The sequence below is a fragment of the Drosophila grimshawi genome, unplaced genomic scaffold (genome assembly GCF_018153295.1).
Source record: "Drosophila grimshawi isolate 15287-2541.00 unplaced genomic scaffold, ASM1815329v1 contig_1377, whole genome shotgun sequence".
In the NCBI taxonomy this organism is placed as follows: Eukaryota; Metazoa; Arthropoda; class Insecta; order Diptera; family Drosophilidae; genus Drosophila; species Drosophila grimshawi.
Genome location: NW_025062900.1, coordinates 10,407,487 through 10,420,058, shown reverse-complemented (window position 1 = coordinate 10,420,058; position 12,572 = coordinate 10,407,487). Strand labels below are relative to the sequence as shown.

At 44.8% G+C, this 12,572-nt stretch overlaps 4 protein-coding genes across 5 annotated transcripts in view; 2 read left to right on the top strand and 2 right to left on the bottom strand.

The window, feature by feature from the left end:
* LOC6562403 (zinc finger protein ush) overlaps window positions 1–5,575 on the top strand; it is a 63,744-nt gene extending 58,169 nt beyond the window's left edge. Inside the window, 6 exon segments of the mRNA XM_032736162.1 lie at window positions 853–1,814; window positions 1,922–2,048; window positions 2,082–2,346; window positions 2,445–2,714; window positions 2,913–4,323; window positions 4,391–5,575. Of these exon segments, the coding sequence (XP_032592053.1) occupies window positions 853–1,814; window positions 1,922–2,048; window positions 2,082–2,346; window positions 2,445–2,714; window positions 2,913–4,323; window positions 4,391–5,080 (3,725 nt within the window). The 3' untranslated portion in view covers window positions 5,081–5,575.
* Window positions 5,576–6,287: 712 nt separating this feature from the next.
* LOC6562404 (SUMO-conjugating enzyme UBC9-B) lies at window positions 6,288–7,718 on the bottom strand. 2 transcript variants are annotated; one of them, XM_032736161.1, is made up of 2 exons: window positions 7,411–7,718; window positions 6,288–7,331 (listed from the first exon to the last, which is right to left on the bottom strand). In XM_032736161.1, the coding sequence occupies exon 2, from the start codon at window positions 7,172–7,174 to the stop codon at window positions 6,695–6,697; it is 480 nt and encodes a 159-aa protein (XP_032592052.1). In that variant the 5' UTR covers window positions 7,175–7,331; window positions 7,411–7,718; the 3' UTR covers window positions 6,288–6,694. The 2 variants fall into 2 exon arrangements, with proteins under 2 accessions (XP_032592052.1, XP_001988559.1); XM_001988523.2 differs by having other exon boundaries at window positions 6,383–7,328; window positions 7,411–7,549.
* Window positions 7,719–7,779: 61 nt separating this feature from the next.
* LOC6562405 (minor histocompatibility antigen H13) lies at window positions 7,780–9,688 on the bottom strand. Its single transcript, XM_001988524.2, has 3 exons — window positions 9,296–9,688; window positions 8,316–9,166; window positions 7,780–8,255 (listed from the first exon to the last, which is right to left on the bottom strand). Exons 1-3 carry the CDS (start codon window positions 9,506–9,508, stop codon window positions 8,147–8,149), a joined length of 1,173 nt encoding a protein of 390 aa, XP_001988560.1. The 5' UTR covers window positions 9,509–9,688; the 3' UTR covers window positions 7,780–8,146.
* Window positions 9,689–10,057: 369 nt separating this feature from the next.
* Window positions 10,058–12,534, top strand: LOC6561418 (neuronal acetylcholine receptor subunit alpha-5). The gene is made up of 4 exons (XM_001988525.3): window positions 10,058–10,346; window positions 10,450–10,661; window positions 10,842–11,469; window positions 12,038–12,534. The coding sequence occupies exons 1-4, from the start codon at window positions 10,256–10,258 to the stop codon at window positions 12,433–12,435; spliced, it is 1,329 nt and encodes a 442-aa protein (XP_001988561.1). The 5' UTR covers window positions 10,058–10,255; the 3' UTR covers window positions 12,436–12,534.
* The last annotated feature ends 38 nt before the right edge of the window (window positions 12,535–12,572 follow it).

The window sequence follows — 12,572 nt, the reverse complement described above, 5'->3', positions numbered from 1 at the left end:
TTATAATATTTTGTTGCCCAAAAACAAATCAGATGTCAGCATTCTGGCCCCGCTCTAATCATCAAGCCGAATGCAAAAAGCAATCCAATGCTCGAATGCTCGAATGCTCCAACTGCTAACTGCTCTTTCTGACCACCATGAGCTTTTCCAACTTCGCCGGCTTTTCCACGTATTCCATGCCAGCGTCGAGATGCGTTCGCGGGATAACCAAACGGCACAAACGGGCCAAACAGCCAAATGGTCTGTTGGACTGTTTGACTCTTCGACTGGCCGACAACCTCGATCTGGGAGCCTTTTGCTCGTTTTCAACTGTGGAGTCTAAGTTGGAGTTGGACTTGGACTTGGACTTGGACAACGTCGCATTGTTTTCACAGCTGCCTGTCGCTTGACTCGCACCGCTGACAATTTGTTCGATAATAATTGCTAACCTCTCTGACCACATTTGACACATACAACGGATTTGACTGTTAGCTAGTCGACCGACATATATAATTTTCTATAATTAATGTAATCTTGGCAAACACTTTGAAGCCATTGTTTCTTAATTATCATCAGATCTATTTGAAGAAATTATTTAATTCTGTAGTTGAGACTTGTTTTAAGCATTTTTTAATGTGTTCCACATTTATACATCTTCATTGGCACTTAAACATCTTAGGTAAGATCACAGAAAAGTTAAGCATATAAATCTGATTACAAAAATACATGAAACGACTCTTAATCAATGAACATTTTTGATATACTACGGATAATATTTTAAGTATTACTATTTAAGGGATTAATAGAAAATAATAAAGTTGTATATATTCTGATGTCTTTGCAATAAACAATATTTATGTATTAAATCTGCAGATTCCAAAGAATTGGCCGCACACGAGCTGAGCGAGGAGAAGCAACAGCAACACCAGCAGCACCAACAACAACAACAGCAACAGCTCGAGGATCAGGCCGAAGACGAGCAGTTAGAGCAACAGTCGAACAACTCCTCCTTGCAACCCGTCGAGACTGACATGGAACAGGAACTGGAGGAGGCGCAAGCGGCAGCCCAGGATTCCAGCGACCAGAAGTTGGCGGACAACCCGACCACGACAACGCCGCCGCGCAGCCCAACGCCTGGAGAACTGGTGCCAAAGCTGGAGAGAGCTGATACGCCTCCCTCAGTTCCAGTCACGCCCAGTCCACCACCGCGCACGCCCACACCACCGCCAATTGTACTGCCCAAGCTGCGACTCAATGCGTTGCTTGCCTCAGATCCGGCATTGAAGCCCGATGCCAAGGAGCTCAATTTGCACGAGTCACGACTGCTGGGTCCACCGCCCAAGCCAGAGCAGCAGCCGACTCTGCAGCCGGATGTGGAGCCGCTGTTGAAACCGGCGCGATTTATGTGCCTGCCGTGCAGCATTGCTTTCAGTTCACCATCAACGCTGGAGGCGCATCAGGCCTACTACTGCTCCCATCGCAACAAGGATGCTGAGGAGGAGACAAACGCTGCCGGTGATAAGGTCACATCCAACAGCGGTGGCACCTCCAATGCCAACAGCAGCTCCAGTGGCTCAACTGCCGCCGGCTCCGAGCCGCCCAACAAGATGTCCCGCATTGGCAAGCAATATGCGTGCACCCAGTGCTCCTACAGTGCCGACAAGAAGGTCTCCCTCAATCGACACATGCGCATGCATCAAACATCCCCAGCGGCACCCAGCCTAAACAGCCTCTCCAGCTTGACAGCAAATGGTGTTGTTGCCGCCGCTGCTGCCGCCGCCGCGGCGGCTGCTGCTGCTGCTGCTGGTGCGCAGCTCGAGGAGAGCTCTAGTCAAGTGAGTTGGTTGACGCAATACTGCGGCAAGCCTCTGCCCAACAAAGCAACCTGTGCCCCCCTCCCCCTCAAATCACAAACTAATTGCATTTTAATCTCACCCCGTAGCAAATCGATCGCTACTGCAGCGACTGTGATATCCGCTTCAACAACATCAAGACCTACCGCGCCCACAAGCAGCACTACTGCAGCTCCCGTCGCAGCGATGGACAACTGACGCCCAAGCCGGAGGCGGGTGGCATCACTGGTACTGTAGTTGGAGTTGGAGTTGGTGGAGCTGGTGCTGGTGGTGGTGGTGGTGGTGGGGGTGGAGCTGCATCAGTTGCTGCTGTTGCTGCCGGCAAGCATAGTCCACAGACGCGCAACAAGACGCCAACGCCAGCAATGGTTGCTGCTGCCGCCGCCGCAGCTGCGGCTGCTGCTGCCTCGCTGCAGGTGGCACCACCGCAACCCTTCCTAGCGCTGCCCACTAATCCGATTATCATAGTGCCCTGCTCGCTTATACGTGCTGCCAGCTTGATACCGGGACCACTGTGAGTATTGCTCAATCCGTGTATATTTATAAATCAAAATTAAATTAACTTTTTGTTAATTTTGTATTAATTTTCAATGCTTTCCGTCTTCTCTTTAGCACCACTTCTACGTCGGGCATTGTGAATCCGGAGTCCACATGCTTCACGCTCGACAATGGCGCTCTGAAGCCTCTAGCCACGGCTTTAAACATAAATACGCTAGGGGGCAGTGCCACGCCTACGCCTACGCCTATGCCCAGCAGCAATCAGATACCGATGCCCGCTTTAGAGCCAGATCGTCCAACTCCTGTGAGCATTTCGAGCAACCTGGAAACTGAACCCAAGAAAAGTCCAGCAGAACCCAAGCGCAAGGAAACAAGCGGCATACGGTAAGTCAAAGAAGATTCCAATCAAATTCAGGAATTAAAAAGTAATTAAAAATAAGCAAAAATTATAATTATTCAATTTTCCAACGTTCATCAGAAGATCATCAAAAAACTCTCGATTTATGATAAGTTTAAATATAGAAAGGAGAATAATCGTTCGTGTCCTTAAATTGAACATCCCCTTTTTTAACGTACTTGCAGTGAGACGACGCCACTGGATTTATCGCTAAGACGCTCGCCAATCGCAGCGCTGTTGCAGCGCCAGCGTCTGGCGCGCTCTGCCGCTGCATTGCTCGACGCCGAGGATGCTGCAGGTAAGGATGCTCACTTGGAGAGCATCAGTGGCGGCAGCGTTACACCCGAGCAAATTGTTTGCGCTCCCTCGCTGCCCAGCAGCCCCTCGATGAGTCCCTCACCCAAGCGACGTGCTTTAAGTCCACGCAGCTCTGGAGCTGGCAGCGCTTCGTCGATGTCACCGCCAGCCCATCATATGCTGGATAATTTGCCGCCGTTGCGCTCCATGCTGCCCTCCGATTTTAATCTCTCCGAATCGCTGCTGGCCAAAACGAATCCAGAGTTGGCCCTCAAACTGGCTGCGGCAGCAGCGGCTGCTGTGGCTGGCAGTGGCTCGGTGGAGCTGGCCAAACTAGGATTTCCAGGAGCTGGTGCAGCACCCAGCAGTAGTGCTGCTGCACCATCCTCTGCACAGAATGCACCGCAGATCTATGTGAAGCAGGGCGTCTCCAAGTGCAAGGACTGCAACATTGTCTTCTGCAAATATGAGAATTACTTGGCGCACAAGCAACATTATTGCTCGGCACGCAACCAGGAGACGGGTCTGGATGGAGATGCCTCCAAAAGCGCTGTAACGCCTCCCAGTGGACTATCATCAGTTGGCGGCAATGCTGGCGCCTCCTCTGCAGAAACCACTCCCGTTGCCTATCAGCAACTAATATGCGCCGCCTGCGGCATTAAATACACCTCGCTGGATAATTTGCGTGCGCATCAGAATTACTACTGTCTGAAAGGAGGCGTTGCGGCAGCTGCCACGCCAGCTGAGGCAGCACCAGCACCACAACTGCCACTCGCCCATCCCAAGGAGAAGTGCCCGAAATGCAAGACTCATCATGAGCACGGACAGAATTGTCCACCACCCCCACCACCAGCAACTCCACAACTGCCTGCTCCCTGCTCCACCTCTGCCACGTCGAATAGTGTCAATAAATGTCCCGTTTGTGGCGTAATTAGTCCCACTGCTGCTCTCGCCCGCAAGCACATGGAGATGCATGGAACGGTGAAGGCTTTTCGCTGCTCCATTTGCCAGTATAAAGGGAACACTCTCCGCGGGATGCGCACCCACATTCGCACCCATTTCGATAAGAAGACCAGCGATGTGAACGAGGAGCATTACATGACATGCATCTTTGAGGAGGATGCTGCGACGGTGGCAGCTGCAGTTGCTGCTCCAACTCAATCCTTGAATCTAGATCTGCCCGCTGTGGCAGCAGCGGCGGCGGCAGCAGCAGCAGCTCAAGAGCAACTGGATCAGCATCCGGCACAGCTCTTCAATTGCGATCATTGCAATTATGCCTCATCCTACAAGGGCAATGTGGTGAGTTTCACTTGATTACCTAAGACAAACCAATCCAGATCAATGTCTAACCAACCTCACTGCTCAGCTGCGTCACATGAAATTACTGCATCCACATGTGGCCATTAGTTCGCCCTCCATTTCACCTGAGTCGCGCGAACACGAAGCCAATTCACACGCCCTACCCGAAGTAGCGCTGGTTAATGGGGAACGGGAGGCAGCAGCTGTGCCCAGGTAAGAACCTACTAACAACTTACACTTGAATACAGATCCTAAATCTATTGTTTGTTTACCTGCCAGCTTTCACATTAAAACGGAGGCGTTGGAGGCACCGGTGGCCACATTGAGTCTGGTGCATGAGAACAATAATTCACCCATTGGCACGCCACTTACCCACATTAAAGCGGAGCCCATGGAACTTGGAGTAGATGTATCAGTACCATCGCTACCCCCGCCGATAGCCAATTCCCCGCTTGGGCCGAGCGCAGCGGAGGCATTGAAAAAATACTGCTCCACCTGCGACATATCCTTCAACTATGTGAAGACATTTCTGGCGCACAAGCAATTCTACTGCAAGAGCAAACCGCATCGACCCGAGGCAAATGATAGCCCCAGTCCCACGGTGGGTGGTGGCGTCTCAATGCCGCTGCAGTCGCCCAGCGAGCTGCTGTTGCTCCAGAAGAACAAGGAGAATCTGCAGGAGGCGGCCATTTGAGAGAGCCAGCTGATGTGGGAGGTGCAACGCAAGCAGCTGGAATGGTACTACAAGTGCTTCTAGAAACCCACCACAGCCACCGATACAGTATCGAAAGTATTCCCGGAGAATCTCCAACAATAACAACAACAACAACCACAATAACAGCCCCACTTCCAACAGCCACAACACGCCACGCGCCAGGACATTAATAGTTAGCTCCTGTTTTTGAGAGCAGCCAGGCAGTCTAGATATATAGATACATAATATACATAACATACCTAGATATATATATCTAAATACATATAGTATGTGAGTGTACTGTAGAAATCATGACATATAATGCATGCCAAAGCTTACCACTTAGAAGAGAAACTACAATTGAGTGCAAGAAACTACAAGTTTTCAATATCTAGATATAGTATCTCTACCAACTACCAACTACCAACTATGAAACTTACCGACGTTTTATGTAAACGGTAAATAATCCTAATAGATTCGATAACGCGACTAATAATAATTATTGCTGTAATTATTGCTTGTAACGCGTCTAAGCGTACAAAGATATAACAAATAAAACTGTGTAATTTAAATATATATATATATATATATATATATATATGTATATGCTATATACGAATACATATTTATGTATATGTATTTATTAAGAGTGTGCGACAATAAAACTAATTAATTTATTCAAAATAAATGGGGGCTGTCTTTTATTACCAGCCTAACTATATCATGGTTGTTGATCCTGAGATGACCCTCGAGTCCTTGAATACCAAACGATAGAAGTCCTTCTTGTGAACATAAAGCACCAAATCTGTCAAGGATTGTCTGAGTTAGAGCTTATTATATAAAAAATATCCTTTTTCTAACCATAACTCTGGCCTATCCTGACAACTTGGAAATGTTACATATTTTTGTGCTCATTGAGATTGTTGCTGTCGATTGGCATTCAAAGTTTTGCAGAATTTCTCCAACATTTTTGCAAACTCAAAGAATTTTCTTTATCTCGGCCACTTGAGGACTATTTTGATGTCCTATGGCCAGTAGATTGAGCTTATCCTGCCTCAGGCGAGTATAGGAAACAAAGGACAATAGTGTCTTACGGATTTTTTCTCTTATATAAAAAAATATCAGCAAACGAGTATTTGATTTCCATTAGTTTTGACCGAGGCAACATTATTACTGCATACTTTTAGGATTGTTATACTTTAGAATTAATCTTGTTCCTCCACGTAAGCAGGCCTATGACGTCAGCACAGCGATATTACTTTTGGAACCATACATTTACCACATTTATATATTTATTGATACACTTATAATTGGAAACTAACAGTGCTCTGAAAAAACAAGAGTAAGAAAATCTATATGATTTAATTGTAATTGTATCGTAATTTATATGTATGCATATGTGTATAATTTATAAATTGGTGCAAACCGAATTGTTAATATTTATCGTTTTACATTTGACATCAACTTATGAATTATTAATATATTCATAATTAAGACGAAGCATTCACGAAAACGCTTCTCGCTCCTAAAAGTTTGTTTTGTTTTGTTGTGTTTTGTGTGTGGATGATCACTTCTTCTCTGCCTGTCTGCCCTGCTGTATCGTTTATTATGTGGCTGCTTAATGTGCTTTCACGGAGAGTAAGGATATATTTGTTGCTTGCTAGTTTCTTAGTCCTCTTATTCGGTGGCTGCCATGGCGCGAGCCTGGGCTCGGACGCGCTTCTCGTACTCCAAGCGATTCTGACAGTAAATGGTGTAGGCCTCTGCTTGAGCGGGATCCTTGATATTGGGCTCATTGAGCAGATCCTGAATGCCAAGCAGAATCTGTTTGATTGTTATGGCCGGACGCCAGTCCTTCTCCTCGTCGAGCAGCGACAGGCAAACAGTGCCCGATGGATACACATTCGGATGGAATAGCGGCGGTTCAAATTTGCATTTGGGCGGCGACGTTGGATAATCATCCTTGAAGATCATACGCAGCTTGTAGAGGCCACCCTCCCAGGGTGTAGTCTTCTTGCCGGGAATCGCGCATTCCCAGATCATCAAATTCAATGTGCCGTCAGGATTTTTGGCCGGGCGTGCAACGAAGCCAAATGGATGATCCTTACGCCAGGCCTTGCGCTCCTCACCCAAACGTGTTATAGCAATGCCGGACATCTTGTGTTTTTCAACTGTTTTCTTCTTTTGCGCGCGACGTTCTTACCGATTCTCGCTGCTCGCTTCTCGCTTTTGTGAAATCGAAATCTATTGCGGTGTCTCCTTTCTGCCTCTGCTTCTACCTACGCTGTACACGCTGCTTCTGCTGATGCGTCTGCTGTGTGATTTAGAAAAATGTTGTCAGCCACTAACACTAAAGTACCGCAAGCCACTGCATCTCAATTGCGAATAAATACCTGTGTAGACTGCCTGCTACCTTAGACGGCTTAATTAATTCGCAATTTGATAGTTTTTCTTACTGAACTTGAAAATTTTATGCGCAAAATTAGCGCAATTTGACGGCTTCGGCTTGCATTAGCGATGACAGACGATATCGATATATCGATGCGATGTATTTTCAACAGCAATGTGACCAAACTTATAAAGTGCAAAATTGCCGTAAAATACCAAATTACAAATCAAATCTGTGCAAACTTTTGTTCCGTTTTCTTGCAAGTTTAATTTTTCAAATATTTTCAGGGATGTTGAGTAAAAAATCACGTAACTACTCAAATGACAACCAACCAAAGTGACATATTTTCCAAGTTAATCGCTTCTGCATTTGGTTTTTCTCACAAACACTTGGAATATTTCAATTTATTGTTTTTTTCTTAACTTGTAGATAAGTTTGTTAGTTAATTTGATATTAGGTAAAAAAGATTTTCATTTTCTGTTTTGTACAATTAAATAATTAACTTTCTATACGAAATCAGTAGTGGCTTAGATGTGCCCCGGTTAAGGAACTTATTCCTAACATATCATAATAGTCAAAATCGTCTTTTATAGATTTGTGTTGGAGGAAGCATAATGAAGCGAAAAATGCGAAATTAAATAAAAACAACTAAAAAATCTTAATAGCCAATAATAGAAGACATGCACGCGGGGGAGTTTGCTCGGGAAATTATGGCCTACATATGTAATCCATGCAATGAATTACTTGGCCTTTTTCGAATCTTTTTTCTTGCTGCTACTGCTGTTACTGCTCTCGTCCTTTTCCTTTTTCTCCTTCTTCTCAGGCTTATCCTCGGGATGATCTTCATAGCTGTAAAGGCATATTCAATTTAATGAAGGAAATAAGATTATTTGGAAAATTAGGACTCACGCAAAGAGCACCTTCAGCTCGCCACGGATTAGAGCTACCAGGAGTGGCGTAGCCATGCAGGCGGGCACAAGATAAAGCAGCGCCGGCTGCGCATGCTTGAACACATGCATCACAAAGATCGTCGCGAGCAGACCCAGGAAATAGGCAACCAGTGTGGAATAGAAATAGATGCGCGTCTTCCTCTTTTTGCTATCATCGAAGCGCAGCAGAAGGGCAATAAAGATGCCTGGAATAACGATATCGCCCAAGCCTAACATCGCAAAATTGGAAGCATTCAGGCCATTGTCGAGAATGTCCTGGGGAAAGACTAGTTTGATTGGCGCCTCAAAGCTCTTGGCCACAGTGACCATAACATTTGTGCCAAACACCCAGAAGATATCATAGAAGAAAAGGCCACTTAGCAAAATCACGCCCGTCACAAAGTTGTTCAAGTGCAGCATCTCCACACCATTGATGGCAAAGGCCAATCCAAACATATTGTTGGCAATCCAATGCTTCTTCAGCAGATACCACACTCCAATTGCCGATGAGATTATCAGACAGACAATGTCGTGCGTGGAGAACTTATAGTTGATGATGTCCTCCTTGTGTTTACCCTCACCCTTGGTGAAGTGTATATGGAATGGTACTTTGGGCACAGCTGCCGGCATCAACGAGTTAATTACGGGACTCAGTAGATGGGCGAGCGCAATAACGCCGAGCACAAAGAAATAGCCCGTGAGCAACAAGTTTATGTGCACCTTCTGGAAGATCTTGAAGAACATGTACAGGCCGAACAGCGCTGCGGACGCAATCAGCGGAAAATACATGGCATCCTTTTTGGTCATTGTGTCGGCCTTCTCGCCAGTCGACTGTGAAATATGAATTTATATATATATATATTTGTATGTGTTTGTGTATAAACATATGTTGTTTTAAGTGAAAGTGCAAGTGAAAGCAAATAGAGCGAAAAACAATGGGGTGATAGGGCGACCACCCACCTTTTTAATTTTGTGCAGCTTAACGGAACGTATGGAGCCGAATATAATGGGCAACATGGCCATGATGACGAGGCTGCCGTACGCCACCGCAATGCCTTCTGGCGTCGATGGCTTCTTTTCGCTGGTAATCGTCTCATTCTTCGGGCTCCCGGTTACGTTCTCGAATATGCCCTTAATCGCATCCTTTACACTGCCAATGACTTCCTCTGCCATTTCAATTGTTGATTATTACTTAACTCTTAGTTTACGTTTAAGCTTTAATATTTAGTTGCCGTTGACGATTTCTGTTGAAAATCGTTCGGCGAGGGTAACAATTTTTTTGACACGCAGCCACACAACAACAACATCAGCAAATCGACGCACACGTCAACGCTAGGGATGGTCGATAACATACTGATTCATCGATGTGCACTGTTATTGATAAGGTATTCCCATTTTCAGCTAAAATACTGTGTGTAACTTTCCAAAATTACATTATATTTAAGTGTAATTTTTGTCTGTTACTATTTTAATTCATTTAAGGTGAGCAAAATAGTTATTGCTAATTATTTTTTTGATTTGATTAACAGCACTGTTAAGCTCAAATTGGCACTGCTAGATACCTCCCTTCACTGTTAACACGAATGATAATTCGTTAGCTTTAAACATGTTCAACTGAATTTGAACTTCTTACAAATGAATTTAAATTTTTCGTTGCCATTGTTTGTGTGGGCGCTGCGTCATACACTGCACTTACTCTTCAAGCGTTATCTTTTATCCACTCGCTCGCCACACAACTGCCGTTTACATTATCACAGCCTGCAGCCATGTGCGAAACCCCTTTTCTGGCTCTCGAGCCGCAGTCGATGCTCACTCAACATTCAGATTTCGATGGGCGCACATTAAATTAGAATAAGTGTATTTTTATATGTTTTCGAAAAACTGACTAAATATATGCCACTGTGAACTTGAGAAACAACAATGTCGTACGCGATAAAAGCATTGATTTCCGGTCGTGGGCTGCCGTTCTTGCTGGTGGGCCTGCTACTCATTTCCGTGCCAAGCACCATTTGTAAGTGCTTTCATGTAAATATGAATGCATAGATAAACAAATATCTTATCAAAAACAATTCTTCTTTATTATAATTATTATTATTATTTATACATTTGATCAGCTAAACCTGACGAAGCAGATGGAAATGATCGGAAGGTGGCCAATGTCAGCACACTGGATCGGCTTCATTTGAATCTATTCATGAACTATGACACCAACGCCCAGCCCACTGTGCAGGGCAAGCCAACGAACATAAATCTGGGTCTCTCGGTGAACTATTTAGATATCGATGAGCTAAACAGCAAAATTACGCTGCATTGCTGGCTGAGCGCCGTAAGTAAAGATTATGTAGGGAAAACATTTAACTTCGGCTTGCCGAAGATTTTATACCCTTGCAGATATCATTGGCTTCCGTTATTCCATAATTAAAATATCCCTATGCAAGCGTGTATGTAACAGATAAAACTGAATATGTTTACTTGGTTGATGTAACAATGACTGTTCTTATGACAGAGCTGGATGGATGAGCTTCGATCGTGGAACCCACTCGACTACGACAACATTACCAAGGTGCATGTGCCTGCGTCCCAGCTATGGAAGCCAGAGATAACACTCTTCAATGCTGCCGCCGATGATAATAATTATCTGGCGGAAACTCAAGTGATAATCTCCCATGATGGCAAGCTCCTGTGGGTACCTACTGCTGTTTACACCGCCTACTGTAATCTCAACATGCTCAACTGGCCCTACGATGTACAGACGTGCAAGCTGAAAATTGGCACCTGGTCTCAGAGCCACATTGAGGCGGCTTACGATAAGCGCAGGCCGGCGCTCGACTATGATGAGATGGTCCAATCCACCGAGTGGGATATTGTCAGCGGAAAGACGAAGTTTGTACGTCAGGACCATTACAATTATGTGGAGTTTACGTTTAAGGCTGAGCGACGCTCCTCGATGTACACTGCGGTCATCTATACGCCCGCCTCTTGCATTGTGATCTTGGCACTGTCCACTTTTTGGTTGCCTCCGCAGATGGGCGAGAAGATACTACTCAATGGCATACTTATCGTATTGATTGCCGCCTTCCTTATGTACTTTGCCCAACTGCTGCCGGTGCTGGCAGGAAATACACCACTTGTGGGTAAGTTAGTATGCAACGTTTATCCTCTCTAGTCATTAATATTTGAGAGGAGTAGTAACACGTAGAAGAAGACATACATATCCATAAAATATCAGGTCAAAGATTGTTAAATGGTGAAGATCTGAAATGTGTTTATTAAACGCAGAAGCATTTGTGGCTTTTTCTTTTTGAGTAGATCTCGAAGATTTGATGAGCTAAAAAAACTAAATTTCGTATTAAGTTTGTCATACAGGACCAATTAAGTTTATTAAAAAATTTTAATAACTTCTCAAGCTCCCCTCTTAAATCGAAGACAAAAATCTAATTTTTGTTTTGAATTTTGGAATTGATATTTGGAATGTTTGATATTTCAAAGCTTACCCTACGTTCTGAGCCAAAAATATATTTGGTAAATGCTTATGTTTAAATAAAGATTCTAAAGCTAACGGAAAGTAATTATGAAAGGTTTTCAAAAAACAATATTTTAGAGTGTCAATTTTTGTTACAGAAATTTAGAACTAGGTACAAAGTATCTACTAGTCGGATACCAAGAGTTGCTTTAACCTATTCCACTATTTCTGCTTCACAGTGATATTCTATAGCTCCAGCCTCCTAATCCTGAGCATATCTACCATTATTGAAGTGGTGGTACTCTATCTGGCTACGGCTCAGCACAAGCGTCGTTTACCGGACTGTTTGAAGCGATTGTTGCACGGCAAGCTGGGCACCTGGCTGCTCCTCTCGCACTTCACCAGCGAGGCGGAGACGCAGTCGAGACAGGGCAATGGCATTGTCAAGGAGCTGGACGACCAACTGTACGATGGTCCAGATGATTTGACCAATCCGCTGGACATCAATCCCAGTGAAGAGCCCTCGGCACGTGCTCTGCAGTTCGATTGGATGCTGCTGGCCACCGCCGTCGATCGGATTTGTTTCATTACCTTCAGCGTGGTCTTCATAGTGCTGTCCATTGTCTATGCCATCTAGGATTACATATATATGTATATATCTCAACTGCTCATCCATTTGTTCGGGCTGTAATACTACTTGTGTGTACTTTATAGATAACTTGTATTTCTATTGCAATTTCTATATGTGTGTGTGCTTTTTTATATGACAATATT